The 17,346-nt window shown below is 32.3% G+C and overlaps 1 protein-coding gene across 5 annotated transcripts; it reads left to right on the forward strand.

Annotated features, from left to right (window-relative positions):
- Positions 1 to 767: 767 nt before the first annotated feature.
- On the forward strand, positions 768 to 9,195 carry LOC101500633 (SAGA-associated factor 29 homolog B-like). 5 transcript variants are annotated; one of them, XM_073366620.1, is made up of 9 exons: positions 768 to 1,101; positions 2,371 to 2,464; positions 2,756 to 2,835; positions 4,697 to 4,806; positions 5,277 to 5,362; positions 6,863 to 6,916; positions 7,611 to 7,764; positions 7,957 to 7,974; positions 8,806 to 9,195. In XM_073366620.1, exons 1-8 carry the CDS (start codon positions 984 to 986, stop codon positions 7,972 to 7,974), a joined length of 714 nt encoding a protein of 237 aa, XP_073222721.1. In that variant the 5' UTR covers positions 768 to 983; the 3' UTR covers positions 8,806 to 9,195. The 5 variants fall into 5 exon arrangements, with proteins under 5 accessions (XP_073222721.1, XP_004514564.1, XP_004514566.1 ...); XM_004514507.4 differs by having other exon boundaries at positions 769 to 1,101; positions 7,957 to 7,970; XM_004514509.4 differs by having other exon boundaries at positions 769 to 1,101; positions 4,700 to 4,806; positions 7,957 to 7,970.
- Positions 9,196 to 17,346: the final 8,151 nt, after the last annotated feature.

Here is a 17,346-nt window from a genome sequence, read left to right on the forward strand (position 1 = left end):
ATCTTTTTTTTTTCTTTTTTCGATTTGGTCCTTTATTTTAATTTTAAGTGACAATTTAATTTTTTTATGTTTTAAAATGTCAACAATGTTATCCTTTGTTTTACAAAATTTCAAAAAACTCATCTAAATTTTCAAACAAAACCATAAAATTAATTATATTCTTCAATATAATACAAATTTCATTAAATTCGTAACTCAAATCTTCAAATAAACTCATATTTTCATTCTTTATTTAATGTTGTTAGAGATGGAAATATGAGTTTATTTAAAGATTTAGGTTATGAATTTGATGAAATTGCATTATATTGAGGTTGCTAATTATTTTATGGGGTTTGTTTGATTGATGAATTTTTTTGGATTTTTGCAAAAAAAAAAAATAACATTGTTGACATTTTAAAACTTGTCAATTAAAATTAAAACAAAAGTTTAAATCAGAAAAAAAAATGACTAAAACGTTAACTGAAGTTAAGTGAAACGACTATAATTAGTATTTAATTTACTTTAAATATAAAGACTCCAACCCTAACAAACTAACTATATATATATATATATATATTAATTCAAAAAGTATTAGGAGGAGCTCTGATCCATCTAGAGTTAAACGTAAGGTAGTTCCGCCCATGAGAAAAACAAAATAAAAAAATAAAAAAAAATTAATTATCCATTTCTACTTCGTGACGAAAACGACGTCGCTTCGCCCTTCATTTTTTCATTTGTTACAATTAATTATTTATATTTAATCTCAACTATTTAATGCATTTGAGAGTTCTAATTTAATAACAAATGGTGAAGTGCGCCTAAACAAAAGGAAAAAAGAAAATAAAAAAATCCCACGTTTCTTTTGTGGAAAAAATTAAATTTGGAAATTCCAGTTCCCATTTTGGTTTCCGATACCCGATTGAGACAACAACGTTTGACGGAGGAAGTAAGAGTTTAGAATCGAAAATTGAAAGTAAACGCTGATTTTCGATTAATTCAAAACGATGTCGTCGCCGGACATTGTGTCAATTTTGGAGAACTCGAAGGAACTCGATCGGTTTAGGAAAGATCTGGAGGATGTTCTTTCGGAGATCAACAAGCTTCACAAGAAGCTTCAAACCAGTTTGTTACTTTCTCTATCTCTTATTATTCCTTAATTTTCTGAATTTTTTGTTTCTTATGAAAATAATGCTGCATATTCATCGTTTTCCCCCCCTTCTATAAGGATCATCATTGTAATGAACATGCATAATTAGTTAATAGTATTTCTTATTTTTAATTGATTAGCTGAACTTTTTGTTGTTTTAAATTTTTTATTTTGAGTATGTTTGATGATTTTTTTTTTATCTTTCGATATAATTTTTATCAACCTCTTAGGTTGGCTGATTTTTAAATGATGCTTGGTTGATTTTTCACTGAGCTCACATTCAGTTGTTAAAGTTAAAAGATTTGGTGTAACCAAATTCATTTAGACTTCAAATTTAATGTCAATGTGTTATGCTCATGAGTCATTAGTTTCTGAACAAGGTTTCCAATAGCGGTTGCTTCACCATTATTGGAACTGTGGAGAATCCTAGTCAAATATGATTAATCATGATTGTACTTTGGTTGTAGAAGGATAAAAAATCTTGACGTCGCAGCCACAATCGTGGTATCAGATTGTTTTCTGAATGCTGCTTGTGAAAAGTGGACAGCTTTAGTCCAATTTAGAGTTAAAAAATTACGAAATTTCCTTGTTTTTGTAGTTATTTGTGGAAGTTTATTATTCGTGTATACTAGTAACATGAAGAAAACCTGCTTATCATTTTATTTTTATTTACAGTTGAGGAAGGTTAGTTAACAGAAACATAACTCAAATATAACAGGATTATGCAATCTGTTGAAATAATGAAGAGATATATATAGAAAAGGAAAGCATATTGTTTTTGAAAGGCAATGTTTTTGCCTTTTATCTGGTTGATGAATAAAATCATAAACTGCTACTTTTGGGTCTTCAGTAATCTATATTTCTTTGATATGCACTTTTCTCTTGCATTTATAGTGTTTGCAGGCTTCCTCAAAGGGTTATTCAGCAAGTAATACCCAACTTGTTATGGAAAGCAAATGTTTATTTCATCCAGTTTGATAAAGGATTTTTAGAAAACTTATTGAAATCATGAAACTGACACTGCTTTTTGTTATTTAACTGAATTTAAGAAAATCCTGCACTGAATGTTATTATTTGAAACTGAAATTTAAATATCACTTATTATAGCTTTCAAGTTGAAACTGAATGTTATTAGTCGCTCTATTTGTTTCGATATTCTGGAAACAAGATATATATTTAGTTATACTTATATTATGTATTTATTTCTTTGTAATTGTTGTTAATTTCTTCTAATTTCAATGTAGCTCCCGAAATGGTTGAGAAGCCTGGTGATAACTCGTTAGCAAAGCTAAAATTGTTGTATACTCAAGCAAAAGATCTTTCTGACAATGAAGTCAAGTATGTCTATTATGTAGCTCTGGTCTGAAGCATTTAATTTCCTTTTACACTTTTTAAAAATTACCAAGATACACTTATAAACTCTTCGAATTTTGGGTGGGTCTAACTTAGATCCACCAATGGGTTTGTAAGATAAGAACTGTCCAAGTCTTATTAGCATTGTTTAGACTTTAGACCGTATCTCCATCAATGTGGAATCTCAACATTAACATTAGAGTAACTCATATATACTCTGTCTAGGCTAGGCATTTAACAGCTTATAGAATTCTTCGTTCTGTTTTTGGTTTCCAGTATTTCCACTACGTTGATAAGCCAACTTGATGCCTTGCTGCCTCCGGGACCGCAAGGACAACCGCGAAGAAGAATAGGTGGTATACCTCAAATTTGTGACTAATAAATTTGTCTTTCACTTATTGCTTATGTACTTAAGCTTATACAAATAGAATTTGTCGATAAGCATGTCATTCTTTTAATATTTCCTTCTTATTTCTATGGCATTATATTACCCTGAGAGACTAGGATTGGCATAAATGAACATGATCATAGAGCCAAAACAAGTAGCCGAAGCATTAGTGTTTTTCATTTCCTGGGAAGGAAAGTAGGAAACAAATAAAATGAAGAAGAAAATGAATATTGTTGTCTGACCATCTTTGTGAAAAATATATACTAAATTTTCATTGATTTCTTGAAGTTGTTGCAATTTTCGAGTGAATACTAATCAATATACATGTTAATGTGTAGTTTTGAATTAAACTCAAAATTGTATATTAATTGAAACCTTATTAAATTGGGTTTCAAATGTTGAATCACCAAGCTAATTTCTGAATTTTTAATTGTAAACTGCATTGGATTGTAAGATTAAGAGAAAAATGAAAAATAATTTAGAAATATATTGTATAAGTGGTCAATATAAGCTAGATTTAGGAATTACAAAACAACATAACCATAAATCTCAAAAAGAAAAATCCAGAAGTGCAAAGTTGTAATTGTGTCTATCTACAACGTTTATAGATTCTAATAAATAAAGAACTCATAGCAAATAAGCAAGTAAATGAAATTGTAAGTCCTAATATGTTGTGGTAATGTGTTTTCCTACTAAATGTGGATATTCCTAAGTGCACCCCATATTGTTTGCAAACATTAAATGATAATTGCTTAGAATTTGGATTTAAGGTCTAACTCAACCCCATAAAATTGACCCATAATGTTAGTCAACGTATGACTCTCAGCACACCCTTTCACACTCATGCCTGAACATTTGAACCATATACTAATACAGGTGGAATAATCAAGATCTTTTCCTAATAGCAGATCTAGGTTAGATTTTGATACCATCATAAGGTGATGACTCCCTAGCCATATAAGCTTTGCCTAGGCCATTTCTCTAGTTGATGTGGTACTCTCAAAAATAGCATTTGACATATAATCCATTGTACGAATAGTGCAATTTTCTTAAACAGCATCCTTATTCCCCTCCTTTGGCCTTTGGAACATCATAAAGTGACTGCTGGAAGCCGATTTTTAGAAGAATGAAAACAAAACAATGATTGCCAAATATGGTGCTTGTAAATTATAGAGTGAGCGAGGGGCAATCTTAAACCTTTATTAAAAAATTTAAATAAAACATAGCAATGAAAAAATTAAATAGGGTGCATAGAGCGAGTATCTATGTGAGGCTCCTTATTTCAGAAGAATGAAAACTTAGCAATAGAATAATCTAATATGATGCATTCAATAACATTCCTTAAGTTCCTTTTCAATTAACAATTTAAACTTAATTGAGTTTTCAATTATTTTGATGAAAATTAGTGAAACTAAATTTTATCAAATTGTGCAATTAGAATTGCAAATCATGCAATTCTAACACTTCATTTATATTTACTATTTTACCATCTCTTCCTATATTGTGGGAAGACATTCGAAACCAATTATTGGAGAATATCTACAAAACTCATGTTTTGGAAGTGCTGATAGTCAAATATGTAACTTCTTATCAGGAGCGTTGTGCATTGTGTTGTTAAGCCATCTGATTTACGGTGATACAGTGCTTCCCCATCAATGTAGAACTGACCTTTTGCAGCATTCAGTCATATAATATAAAGCTCAAAATACTTGTGGAAATGGTTTATGAAATACTTTTGTTGAGGCAAAAAAATTTATTGAGCTATATGCTATCATGTTTTTGTTGAAGTTTATATACAGTGTGTCTAGCTGACAGTTCTTCTGTCACAGAAGGCAATGAGCAGAAGAGGAAACGAGTGAAGACTGAGTCAGATATTTCAAGGTTAACTCCAAGTGTGAGAAATCAACTTGAGGCTTGTGCCAGTCTTAAGGGTGAACAGGTATGTATTTCCCTTGAGTTTTATCAATGTAAATCAGTAAATATTCATCGCAATGTTTTTTTATGGATAAAGTTCATTTTTTTTTTCTGTTAGAGTATGTTGTACATGTTCACAGTACATTGCTTATATTAAGCCTGTGTGTTTTAACTGTGTCTGTTACGTTAGTTTAAGCTTACGGCTATTAGATATTATGTTATAGTTTGTTAACTAAGCTGTTGGGCGGTCGATGCAATTCTGTTATAGATTTGTTTGTTAACAGAAGTTAGATCTAAAGTGTTCTGTATAAATCATAAAATCAACAAAGATGCCTCATCCGTAAAAACAAAAGAAAAACAAAGATGCCTCATGTCTCACTACTTTTTCTCTGTTATTAACTTTCACTTTCTCCGAAACTCATTTCTAATATTCTTACATGAAGCATCTGGAGTTCTATTCATTAGCTTAATATGTTTTGTCTTCTTACTTTTCAGGTAGCAGCAAGGGTCACGCCACGTAATGCTGATAAGGACGAGTGGTTTGTTGTAAAAGTGATTCATTTTGATAAGGAATTAAAGGAGTAAGTATACATTCTATAAATAAATGGTCAAACATTTAGTTCAAGTTATCAAAAAAATCTGTCTACATTCATTTTCGGAAAATTAATTTGGTGTAATTTGAGGTTAGTGCTTATTTTACAAACACTATTGTTGTTTGGGAAATGACACCTACCTTCCTTGCTCTATTTATCTATAAGGGGACTTTCGGTTAGGATTGTACATAATGTAATAGAGTAATGTTCTTATACAATGAAAGGTGTAGTGGTGTAAGAACAACTAAAAAGTAAGGGGTGGGAGTGTGTAAGAACAACAGAAAAAATAAGGGTGGGAGTGTATGTTCGGGTGTAACTAGTGGTAACAATGGGAAAGGTCAGTGCAACTCATATCAATTGATGTCTTAAAGTGATTAGGTATAATGCAAAGTATCATATTGCAAATAATGTTCTAACAAGTCTATATATGGTGTGGATGGCATGCCGGTTTTAGAATTTGGCTGGGCCTAATTCAACCCTAATAACTTGCTCTAGCGTTGCCTTCTTTAGTCCCAGGTAGGTGCAGTGAAGGCGGCTAGGCTCTTAACTTTTAACATGGAAGTACAGTCTCCAATGTTTGGGAGCTTTGATGTCATCTTAAAATTTGGGCTTTGCCTAACTCTGTCCAATAACATATCTAGGATAGGTTCTGTTACCAATAAATTCTGAAGGACAAAATACTTTTTGATGATTTGAAATTACAAAGCACAGATGCTATTATATAGACTGATGAAAATAACATCGTTTCAACCTACTTATTTGTTTGTTTGCAATTGCCGTAAAACGGGTTATCCTAAACTATCATGAACATCTTCAAACCTATTAGGTGAGGACACATGGATGATTTTATTTTACATCTCTAACATACTTCCGATGTGCGAACCCTTTAGGCTTGAAAGGTGATCAATACATAGGTCCATTTTGACAAAATTCAAATTTTTATTATAAATTAAGGGTGTGAAGAATTGAAATATGGATAACTTGGTTGTAGAGGCTCCATAGTCCATACTATATCATGAACCAACTATCTCAAAAGCTTAAGCTATTAAGTGAAGACACATGATAAATACTAGGGCAATCTCTCATACCATACATAGAGCAAAAGTACTCTTTATAAAGACACATGATAACGGCTCTGATCCATATCCATATACACAGTGAAAGTTCTATTTCTAAATACTCTGTCAATCCTCACCCCTCTAGCTGGCTTTTGGGATTAAATTAGGCCTCGTCTATTCTCAATTCTAACAAGGATAATCATAAACCTCCTCAGGATTCACTATGCATAGGTGTACTAACTAAATGAGTTTGTTATTTGACCAACTTTAAGCTGTTTGAGTTTCTCAGATTTGTTGGTTGTATATGTTGAGTTTGGCCGTGTATGATTTGTAATTATTGATGGAAATAATAGAACCTGTTTGGACATGAATCTTACTGTGATTGTCCTTTTCGTTATTCTATTAATTTATTTGTGAATTGATTTTACAGATTTGAAGTACTTGATGAGGAACCTGGTGATGATGAAGATAGCAGTGGCCAAAGGTAAACCTATTTGGAAATTTATATTGTTAATTGCTTATTCTTGCTTAAGTTTAAATTTTGCATGTACATTTTTTTTCTGCAACAACAATTAAAGACTTTTCTCAGTAGGTGGAATCAGTAACATAAACCAAACAACACTTAACGTCCTACTATAAAACATTTAAAGACAGACCATTTAAATTCAATTTTTTTAATGTTTTGGCCTATAGTTTGTTTGGTTTCCCTCTCCCTTATTGCACGATCCTCCATTTGATTTACCTTACTTATTGGTGCATCTACAAGACTTCTACTTGCATGCCAAAACCACCAATGGCATAACACTACCATCTTTTCAATGGTAGATGTTGCCCTAAGTCTCTCTAATACTTTCATTCTGAATGCTATCATGTCTTGCTTAGGTATTTTCATTTGCATAATATAGAGATTACTTTCTTATTGCCACTATACTAGCTAGCATCCAGTTTCATACAACATTGCGGATCTTATAGTTGTGCAGCGCAATTTTCCCTTCCTTAAACTTGAGTTGTACTTTTCAATCACAAATTGCACCTGGAACATTCTTTTATTTAATCCTTCCTACATGGATTTTATGGTGGATAACGCCTTCAATTCATTTGTTGGGAAGTTTGTGACTTATTGTTACTGCATTCAAATGGCTTGTGCTTATTTTATTGGTTCTTTCTGCTGCATTCAGACAATACAAGCTTCCCATGGGAAATATCATTCCCTTCCCCAAGAGTAACGATCCTTCAAGTGCCCAAGATTTTCCTCCTGGAAAACATGTTTTGGCAGTCTATCCAGGAACTACTGCACTTTATAAAGCAACGGTTGTTCATGGCCATCGCAGGGTAATAATTCTCTCTTTTCCTTCATAGAATAGGACCACTTGTTGAGTTTTCCTTACATTGATGAATTTGTAGTCTCTTGATCAACGCTACTTGTTGAGTTTTCCTTACATTGAGTTTTCCAACCGGATACTAACAAAATTTTCTGTATCGTGCATGTTCTGGCCTAATGTCCATCATATCACTATTGTGCAGAGGAAGACGGATGAGTGAGTATAATTTCTTTCATGAAACCGATTTGTATCATGGGACATTAAATGGCAAAATGATTGTTTTTTACATTTAGCTTCACTGACATGTCAACTGGTATACATTCATTTATCAAGCTGTGGTGGTTCACACATGTGAGACAATAGAAATACTAATTCGTTCAAAATGACCAGCTTTAACCTTCCTTATCACCTCTCTAAGAGTGAGAAAAAACGAATAAAAAAGAAAGTTTTCAAATTTTAAAAAGTGTTGAATGCACACATGTTTTCTTTTTTTCGCTAGTGAGTAAGAATTAAATGGTTGATGATTTAAGAGAATATATTAGATATCTATAAATTTATTTAACGAAAAACGAGGTAGCTCTTCACTTCAGTTATGTTGTCGATAGTAACGTAAAGACAATTGAAGTAGGATGTCATAAGGTTTGTATATGTCTCTAAGTTAGACTGTTTACTGATTAATGTGTTAATCTGCAATATTTCAAATTGGCTTTGATAATATAGGAGCTAATAGCAAGTATCACAACTAATTTATAGTGGAGTAAACACAATAGTCCGCAACAGTTAAAAAATTTATATTTAGTTCCTATGAACAACCAACATTGGCCATATTAGTCCTTCTCAGAGACTTGGTGCCCAAAGTCAACGAATTAATATGAATGACATTTAAGGATTTTACATATTAGGATAGAATTTTACATTTTCAGAAACTAGTGTATCCCTTACCTAATTTTTGAAGAATGAAATTAGGAGGAGTCTACGCCCTTTGTATTTTTCGTTACAGCTGTTGTTTGTCACTATCTTATGATTGTTTATTCTGTGGTGATTGGTACAGTTATGTGTTGGAGTTTGATGATGACGAAGAAGATGGGTCTCTTCCTCAAAGGACAGTGCCATTCCATAAAGTGGTTCCTTTGCCAGAAGGACATCGTCAATAAATTACAAGTAAACTACAGATGTGTATAAAGTAGGAACTAGCTTATATTGTATTGTTGTTGGTTGCGTAAGATGAGATGTGTGTTGATTGTTAAGTTATTAAGAAGAGACGTTGCAGTCTAATTTCATGCACGTACGAATGACATTGTAGTTTAATTTTATGTTGGGAATGATAGACAACCAAGGTTTGGTTCTTCAGAGTCAATGTTGTTGTCTTTTATCCAATCTCCAATATGAAACTTATGATGAAAAACCAGCCTTAACATATTGAAAGTTTATCTAATTTTCATTATAATCTTATTGATGTGTCCTATTCAAGAAAAATTAATCTGATTGTTGTAATATAAAATATTGATAAAAAAAAACAATAAATTTAGATTGTCATTGATATTAGTTTCAAATATATAGCAACATTTATTGTTTTGTAGGTTTAAATGTACTTTTGCCCCTTAAATTTGTCAATTGAATGATTTTGGTCCTCTAGAAAAATGAGCGGTTTTGATCTCACATTTCTTCAATTTTTTGATTTTGTAGTTCTCTAATCGTTTTTCTCCAAATTTTTTTGAGTTTGTACTTTCTAATGATGTGAAATCCTTGTCATTTGACTATAACTATAGTGAATATTATTTAAATTAAACTATAAAAAAAGCAAAATTCATGTTTTATAAAAATAAAAAAATTCACGAAAGAGTTAGCAACTAATCAGTCTTCTACCACCATGAGTACACTCTAATTTGATTTGCAACTCTCTCTCTCTCTCTCTCTCTCTCTCTCTCTCTCTCTCTCTCTCTCTCTCTCTCTCTCTCTCTCTCTCTCTCTCTCTCTCTCTCTCTCTCTCTCTCTCTCTCTCTCTCTCTCTCTCTCTCTCTCTCTCTCTCTCTCTCTCTCTCTCTCTCTCTCTCTCTCTCTCTCTCTCTCTCTCTCTCTCTCTCTCTCTCTCTCTCTCTCTCTCTCTCCAGCTCGAGTTCTGGGCTTGACCACTGATTTGAGCAGTCTTGATGCTTTTTAACTTGTCGTTTGAACTGTGGACAATGATCTGTCTTGACTTTGTTGAGGAATAGTTGGATCAGAAAAGTTCATATCAGGAAATGTAACGAACTTGTTGATGCCAAAAACATAAATCATGGTATTATGTGGAGAGACAAAAATGGGAGACATTTGAGAAACTCTTTAAAAATGGATAGGAGAGGATAAATGACTTTGAAAGATAGGATTCTGCAGAGAGTGTGGGGTTGGGGTATCAAAAGCATAAGTATGATCAATTGGATGAGATCTATATTGATTATTAGTGCAGTGAAGAATGTTGTCCTAGATAGGATAACATTCTTGAGCAATGTTCAATCCAAAATTCTGAGTAATGGGGTTCAAAAAGGTTTTTCTTTTAGATAATATCCGTTTTCTAGGATTAGGAGTAGTTGGAGATTGATCTTCTGGGAGTGGAAAAAAAGGGACATGTAGAGTGTGGGGGAAAAGATGGACCTTTCTTCATATGGAAAATGTTATTTGAAGTGAAGTTGGAGATTTTTATAAAGGATTGTTCATTCTTTTGAGGAATATTGAAGTATTTATAAATTTTGTAAGAACCATACCATATGGGACAATATTTCTTTTGTAGTCATGAGTAGTAAATGTTGTCATGTTCTAAAGGATGATGTAGGTGTAGGCAAATTCAACCTTTGGCAGTGAAGAAGGTGATAGATGATCAAAACATCATTTTCAGAAATAAATTCATGACTCCCACAGTGAGGGAGAATTGAGTGTTGACTTATACTGTTGAAAATGTTAGGGAAAGGCTTTAAATGAGCATATACAAAATTGGTTGAGTCTGGAGTGAAAAGTTCATTGAAGACTGCATCTTTGTGGATTAGAGCAGCATACCAATATTTTCCAAAGACGCTTGGTCCTTCAGTGGGAGATGCATAATTTTAGCCAGAATGGCAAGGGTAAGACGAATTTCAAACCCCTTTGAGATTAGTGACGAGCAAGGCTTTGTTAGGAAAGGTTTGGGCTGTGCAATATAAAACACAAATCACGTTGAGTGTAGATGGGGAATCAGATTCGTTATCTGAAATGGTGTAGATGGTTGTGTCAACACTTTTTGATTTCTTGGAGGTTCCAACACCAACCATGATTCTTATGGATCTTCGTTTGGATGGAGGATTATCTGATTGAGTTTGTTGAGATTGCTTTTGAATGTGTGGTTGTGCTTGATTAATGTTTGGAGGAGAATATTAAAAGAGGGGGAAGTACAATATTGAGTGGAGCTAGAGAAATAGGAGGAAGGATGGGCTCAAGAGAGGATGAGAGATAATCAGAGAATGTTTTATCAGAGGGATAAGCTTCTGGAAGAGTAGAACGAGGTGGAGGAGATGGTGATCGAGGTCGCGAAGATGTTGGAGTTTTTAGATTTAGGATTTTCTTTCAAGAGGAGTTAGTGCGAGCCATGGAGTTTGAGAGAAACAAAAAATGAAAGTTTTGAGAATGAAGGATGGGATGGGAGGAAGTTTGTGGCAGAAGATATTGGTGAGAAGGAACAGTTTTTGAGAAAGAAGAAGCAAGAAGTTGTTAGTTGGTACGACCTCGAAATAATCGGAATGTATCAGTTCTTTAAGAAATTAAATCAATTTCATACACACAGCGGAATTAAATTGCGGCATACAAGATTAGCAAGTTCAAGTAGATTGATAGGAGATTAACCAAGATGCATGCAAGTCAAATTATCAGATTAAACAATATTACTTATCACAGAATATGTTTAACATGCATCTAATATTAATCACATATACAGATATTGCAAGAGAGAATTAAAGGAGTTAAGGGTTAGAGAAGATTGCACCAAGAATTTATACTGGTTCAGTTGTCAACTTGACAACCTACATCCAGTCTTGAAAATCCAAACGGATTTCAGATTTTCTTCTCCAATAGAAAGAATCAATTACAGATTGTCCAGTTTCATCCCCGAAACCTATCTATCTTAATGATCTCTTTCCTATTGATCACCCTCTGATCCTTGTAGATACTCGGCAATCTAACACAGAATCACAGTGCGACTCTTTCTTGTTGAGCTCTCTCACCCAAGAAAGTAGCCACCAGTTTCTAGCTGGCTTTCTATCAACCCTTTGATCCTTGTAGACACTCGGCAGTCTAACACAAAATCAAAGTACGACTCTTTCTTGTTGAGACCTCTCACCCAAGAAAGTAGCCACCAGTTTCTAGCTGGATTTTCAACGTTCGTTTTGGTTCAAAGATTTATTACAGAAAGAATAAAAGACGTAAAACAAAAGGGTCTTCAATCTTTATAAATGTTGCTCTTCACAAATCTGGATATTCATGGATTGTTCTTGAGCACATTATCATTTCTCTTAGATTGTCAACAAACTGTATTGAGATCTGTAATCACAATTATGAAGTTGTTAGTTTGTTGCCATGAACCGTTTTTGAGAGCATAAGAGAAATTATGAAAGATATGAAAAAGTTATGTAAAAGTTCTTAGAAGTTATGAGAATAAAGATTGAAAGACATCTTATATAGTTTCTGAAAAACCAACTACGAAATCGATTTCCCAATCGATTTTGTAAAGTTATAAAATGAGCTAAATCGATTTGCCAATCGATTATCGCGATCTTGGTTTTCTTTAATCTTGAAACTATACAAGCTAATCGATTTACCAATCGATTCTTTAAAACAACACTTTTCAGCAGAACATGTCCAGACCTGTCGAAATCGATTGCCTAATCGATTTCTGGGAGTTTAGTTCAATCGATTTCCCAATCGATTACAACCAAACTTAACTTGATTGAAATCTCACACAATAGATTGTCCAATCGATTGTTTTAGTCAAGGCTTAAGTTCCTTTTGAAATTTTGTTTAGGCAATCGATTTGTCAATCGATTTCCTAGTGCCCTGTGACTTCCCAATCGATTTGCCAGTCGATTAGTTTCAATCAGTTTTCATTTTGTGATATGTACAATCGATTTGTCAATCGATTAACCTGTAAATCAGGTTGCCACTGACTTGTTCAATTTTCAATTCTAATTTAGTCAGTCGATTTCCCAATCGATTATACAATCACAAACATATACTTATCCTTACACCCTTGTCATGCAATCGATTTCCCAATCGATTTACTCAGTGAATAATCAACTTTTGTTGATTTCTTGTGTTCCAAGCAATATGTTCCAAGTGTGTAGGATTGGATTGTTGTTCCTGAAATCTTGCTCAATTCAAATATTAGATTTATCATGTGGTGTATGAACATTGTATGTTTGTTAATTATGTCAAAATTAGGATTCAAAGGACTAAAGTCCAACAGAAGTGACACGCGTCAGAAGGCGTAGGAGTTGGTGGTTGAGAAGTGACTTACGATATTTGGAAAAAGAAAAATAGGTTATGATAAGGCTAAAGTAGCCGTTTTTTTTGAAAAAGTGAAGGAGGGAGGGAGCGGTTAGAAAGCTCCTTCTTCCTCTTTTTAAATTTTATTTTTATTAAAAAAGATACTCAGAAGAAAGAAGAAAGATGCGAAGGAGAAGGAAACATAGATCGTTCTTCGTATTGACCAGAACGTTTTGGTCAGATTTTGCCAAGGAGGTTATTTGGATTTTTGATAATTTTCAATTTTTCTTTAATAAAATCAAATGATCTTCTACTAGAGTTTTGTGAAGATGTCAAAAAGTTGATTTTTAGTGTCAATAAAAATTAATTCAACCTCTTTTTTGTTAACATGATCTCTAATGAAAGGATGTTTTATTTCAATATGTTTTGATCTTGAGTGTTGAATAGGGTTTTTCGACAAAATTATTACACTTGTATTATCACAATAAATTGGAACACTTGTGTAACTTACAAAAAAGTCTTCAAGTTGATTTTTTATCCATAAGACTTGAGAACAACAATTTGCAGTTGAGACATATTCAGCTTCAGGTATTGATAGAGCAATTGTATTTTGTTTTCTGCATGACCAACTTATCATGGCTTCTCAAGAAAATAACACATGCCACTTGTGCTTTTTCTTTCAATTTTATCCCCAACATAATCAACATCTCAATAAGCTACAAAATTAAAATGTGTTCTCTTGCTATACCAAATGCCAAGATCAGTAGTACCAATAAGATATCAAAAATTCTTTTTACAATAAATAAATGAGATTCTTTAGGTAGGGATTGAAATCTAGCACATAATACTATTGCAAAAATAGTATTTGGTATGCTAGCAGTTAGGTATAATAGTTAACCTATCAGTCATCTGTATTCTTATTCATAAATGATTTTTCCTTGTTCATCTTTGTCTAAGTTTGAAGATGGATGCATGAGAGTTGTCATTATTTTGACTTCATTCATTTTGTATTTTTTTAGAAGATCTTTGATATATTTTCTTGACAAATAAAAATCCATTTTCATATTGTTTGATTTGCAAGCCAAGAAAAAAAATCTCAATTTTTTCCCTCATACTCATTTCCAATTCACTTTGCATGAGATTTGAAAATTCTTCACACATTTTTTCATTTGTTGATCCAAAGATGATATCGTCAACATACACTTGAATTATTAATAAATCGGTTTTATCATTTTTTCTAAAAAGTGTAGGATCAATCTTGCCTTTGGAGAAATCATTTTTGATAAAAAAAAAATGAGCTTAGTCTTTCATATCAGGCTCTAGGGGCTTGTTTCAGTTCGTATAGAGCTTTAGTAAGTTTAAAGACATGATTGGTTTCTTTTATCTTTAAAACCAAGAGGTTGATGAACATATACTTGTTCATTCAGAAAACCATTTAAGAAGACACTTTGAACATCCATTTGAAAAAGTTTAATAAGTTTACGGGATGCATATGCAAGAAGGATTCTTATTGCTTCTAACCTTGCAATTGGAGCAAATGTTTCATCATAATCAATACATTCTTGTTGATTATAACATTGAGCAACAAGTCTTGCTTTATTTCTTATTATTTTTCCTTCTTCATCTAGTTTGTTTTTGAACACCCTTTGTCCCAATAATTGTTTGAGTTTGGGGATTTGGAACAATTGTCCAGACTTGGTTTTTCTCAAATAAGAGAAGTTCTTCTTGCATTGCTTCAACCAATGAGTTATCAACTATGGCTTCTTTGATCAATTTTGGTTCCATTTGAGAAATCATTGTCATATTATTGTTGTTGTCGTCTTTGATGGACATTCTTGTTCTAATGTCATCAGATGCGTTTCCAATTATTTGATATTATGGATGACTCCCTACAATTTTCCAGCTTCGTGGGGGAGTTTGAGATTGATGATCAATCTCGTTTTTCTAAGGAACGATTGGTTGTTATTTTTGTTGCTGAGATTGTTCTTTTTCCTCATCATCTATCTTTTGTATATCAAGATCACTATTTGAAGGTGAAATATTATATTACAATCATAAAATGGTTAGTATACTATGAGAACTAAAATTAACGTTAAAGATAAAATGTCGTGAAAATACGAACTATATCAGACAATGACTCATACTCAAAAATATTGTTCGAACTTACTAGTAACTCTACTCACCTTATGTAATTTTAATAATTTTTGTGAATTTATATTATTATTAATTATTGTTTGATTATATTTATCTTTTTTAGATTTTTTTTAATAAAAGATAATTTTTGTTTTGAAAAAAGTAGTACAAAATCAGCCTTACAAAGGACGATTTTCTAAAAAATTTAAAAAAATTAAAATTAAAAATAAACTTAAAGTTTGAGTTTAGAATGACATCTTACTAATGTTTAAAAGTAGTGTATGTCCGTTATTAATTTTAAAAGTAGGGTAGCTTGGTGTTTTTTTATTTTTAAAATGAGATTATTTAATAAAAAAGAAACCCTCCTTTTTCTCTAATAAAAAATACAAAATACTCCACTTTTTAAATTATACCGCTGCTATTGTATTCAAAAACTTTTAGATGTCCTATCTTCAGGGTGCTGACTTTCGAATTATGTTTTTAATTTTATTTTCTTTTGAATTGTTCTAAATTGTTCTTTATACACGTTTGGCTGATTTTAAGATGGTAAAGGAAACTATGTTTGGCTGATTTTAAGATGGTAAGGGAAACTATGTTTGCTGAGTCTTTAATTATTGAACCTGAGTTGCAGAGGAACACGGTCCACCTTGTGTTCTAACAAAAGTTTAACCCAATAGATTATTTGAATACCCAAATGAGAGATTGTCGACGTTTGCCTTGTTGGTACCGGAAAAAATCGAATCTCCCAGTGTAGCAAAAAATGAATGGGGGTGTGTTTCGAAGTCTTCATTAGGTGGAAAAATTTAGAAGAATGTTGTTTATGTTGCATGGATTCTTGAAACAAGGGGTAGATTGGGGCAAGCATATTGTGGTGTAGGTGGTTGTTAGTGCACCCACAAATTAACCAATTGTTGCTCTACTAAAATGTGGAGTTTAGAATGTTGATTAAAACAAAAAACCATATACTCATTTGTTTTTAAATATCAAAATCTAAAGTTTTGTATTTGCGAAATACAATCCAAAAGTTATGTAGGTTTTATTTGTAGTTTTAAAACTTTGGTAAGGAAATTGTTGAGTTTGAAAGGAATAAGTGAACTTACTAAATTTGAAATAGCTCGCACTGCGATGGGATTGGGTTCTTCGTGCGTGGGAGGAGAGGCAATATAAAATGATTATGTTATTCCAAGAAAAACCCTATAAGGATTCAAAGAACCTAATCAACCAAATATTCATTTTTCTTCCAAAATCACCAAGAACCTTCATACATCTATAACCTTGATCATTATAACTCATTACTTCCAATAATTCTTCGTAATTGAGGATTGCAACAATAGAATTTTTCATTATAAAGTGTTTCCACATGTCAATAAAGTTTATTTTGTCTTTATCTTTATATCCCACAGTTTAAATTCAGTATCACTCTGGACTAAAATAATACCTGACAAACCCATAAGGTGCTAAATAAATTTATGTTTAGTACTATATTTGGGGAATAATGGACAACACAAACAAAATAATATAAAATTTACTACAATAACTATTATATAATAAACATTTATGAATGCAAATATTCATAGAGCAAAGAGTTACAGAGAGATAAGGGGGGAGAGACAAAAAGAGAAAGAGATGAGATAAAAAAAGGAGAAGGGGGATATAGAGAGAGCCATGGAGAGATAATAGACATGTTAAAGAGGGGATATTGAGGGAGGGAGAGAAAGGAGATAGATAGAGAGAGAAAGAGCGAGAGAAAATAAGATAAAGATGTTAGTTAGAAAATGACTCGCTCAATGAAATTTAGAAAGAGGTTGAATAGAGTTTACCATTTTTCAGAGTTAATCAATCACACAACGGAAAATTGTTTGGAAACATGATAAATTAGCTTACAATAACATATTGGAAATCAGTTTTTCAAAGATTAATGATATTGCTACCCATTAACACAAATGAGCATTGGTAAATTCATGCAAGAAAGAGT

The sequence above is a fragment of the Cicer arietinum genome, chromosome 3 (genome assembly GCF_000331145.2).
Source record: "Cicer arietinum cultivar CDC Frontier isolate Library 1 chromosome 3, Cicar.CDCFrontier_v2.0, whole genome shotgun sequence".
NCBI classification, from domain to species: Eukaryota; Viridiplantae; Streptophyta; class Magnoliopsida; order Fabales; family Fabaceae; genus Cicer; species Cicer arietinum.

Excerpts from the sequence above, each read along its gene's own strand:
- LOC101500633 (XM_004514507.4), top strand. The coding sequence starts at position 984 with ATGTCGTCGCCGGACATTGTGTCAATTTTGGAGAACTCGAAGGAACTC. Across the intron at positions 4,807-5,276 it reads CCAGTCTTAAGGGTGAACAG|GTAGCAGCAAGGGTCACGCC; the intron begins GTATGTATTTCC and ends CTTACTTTTCAG. Across the intron at positions 6,917-7,610 it reads GAAGATAGCAGTGGCCAAAG|ACAATACAAGCTTCCCATGG; the intron begins GTAAACCTATTT and ends TGCTGCATTCAG.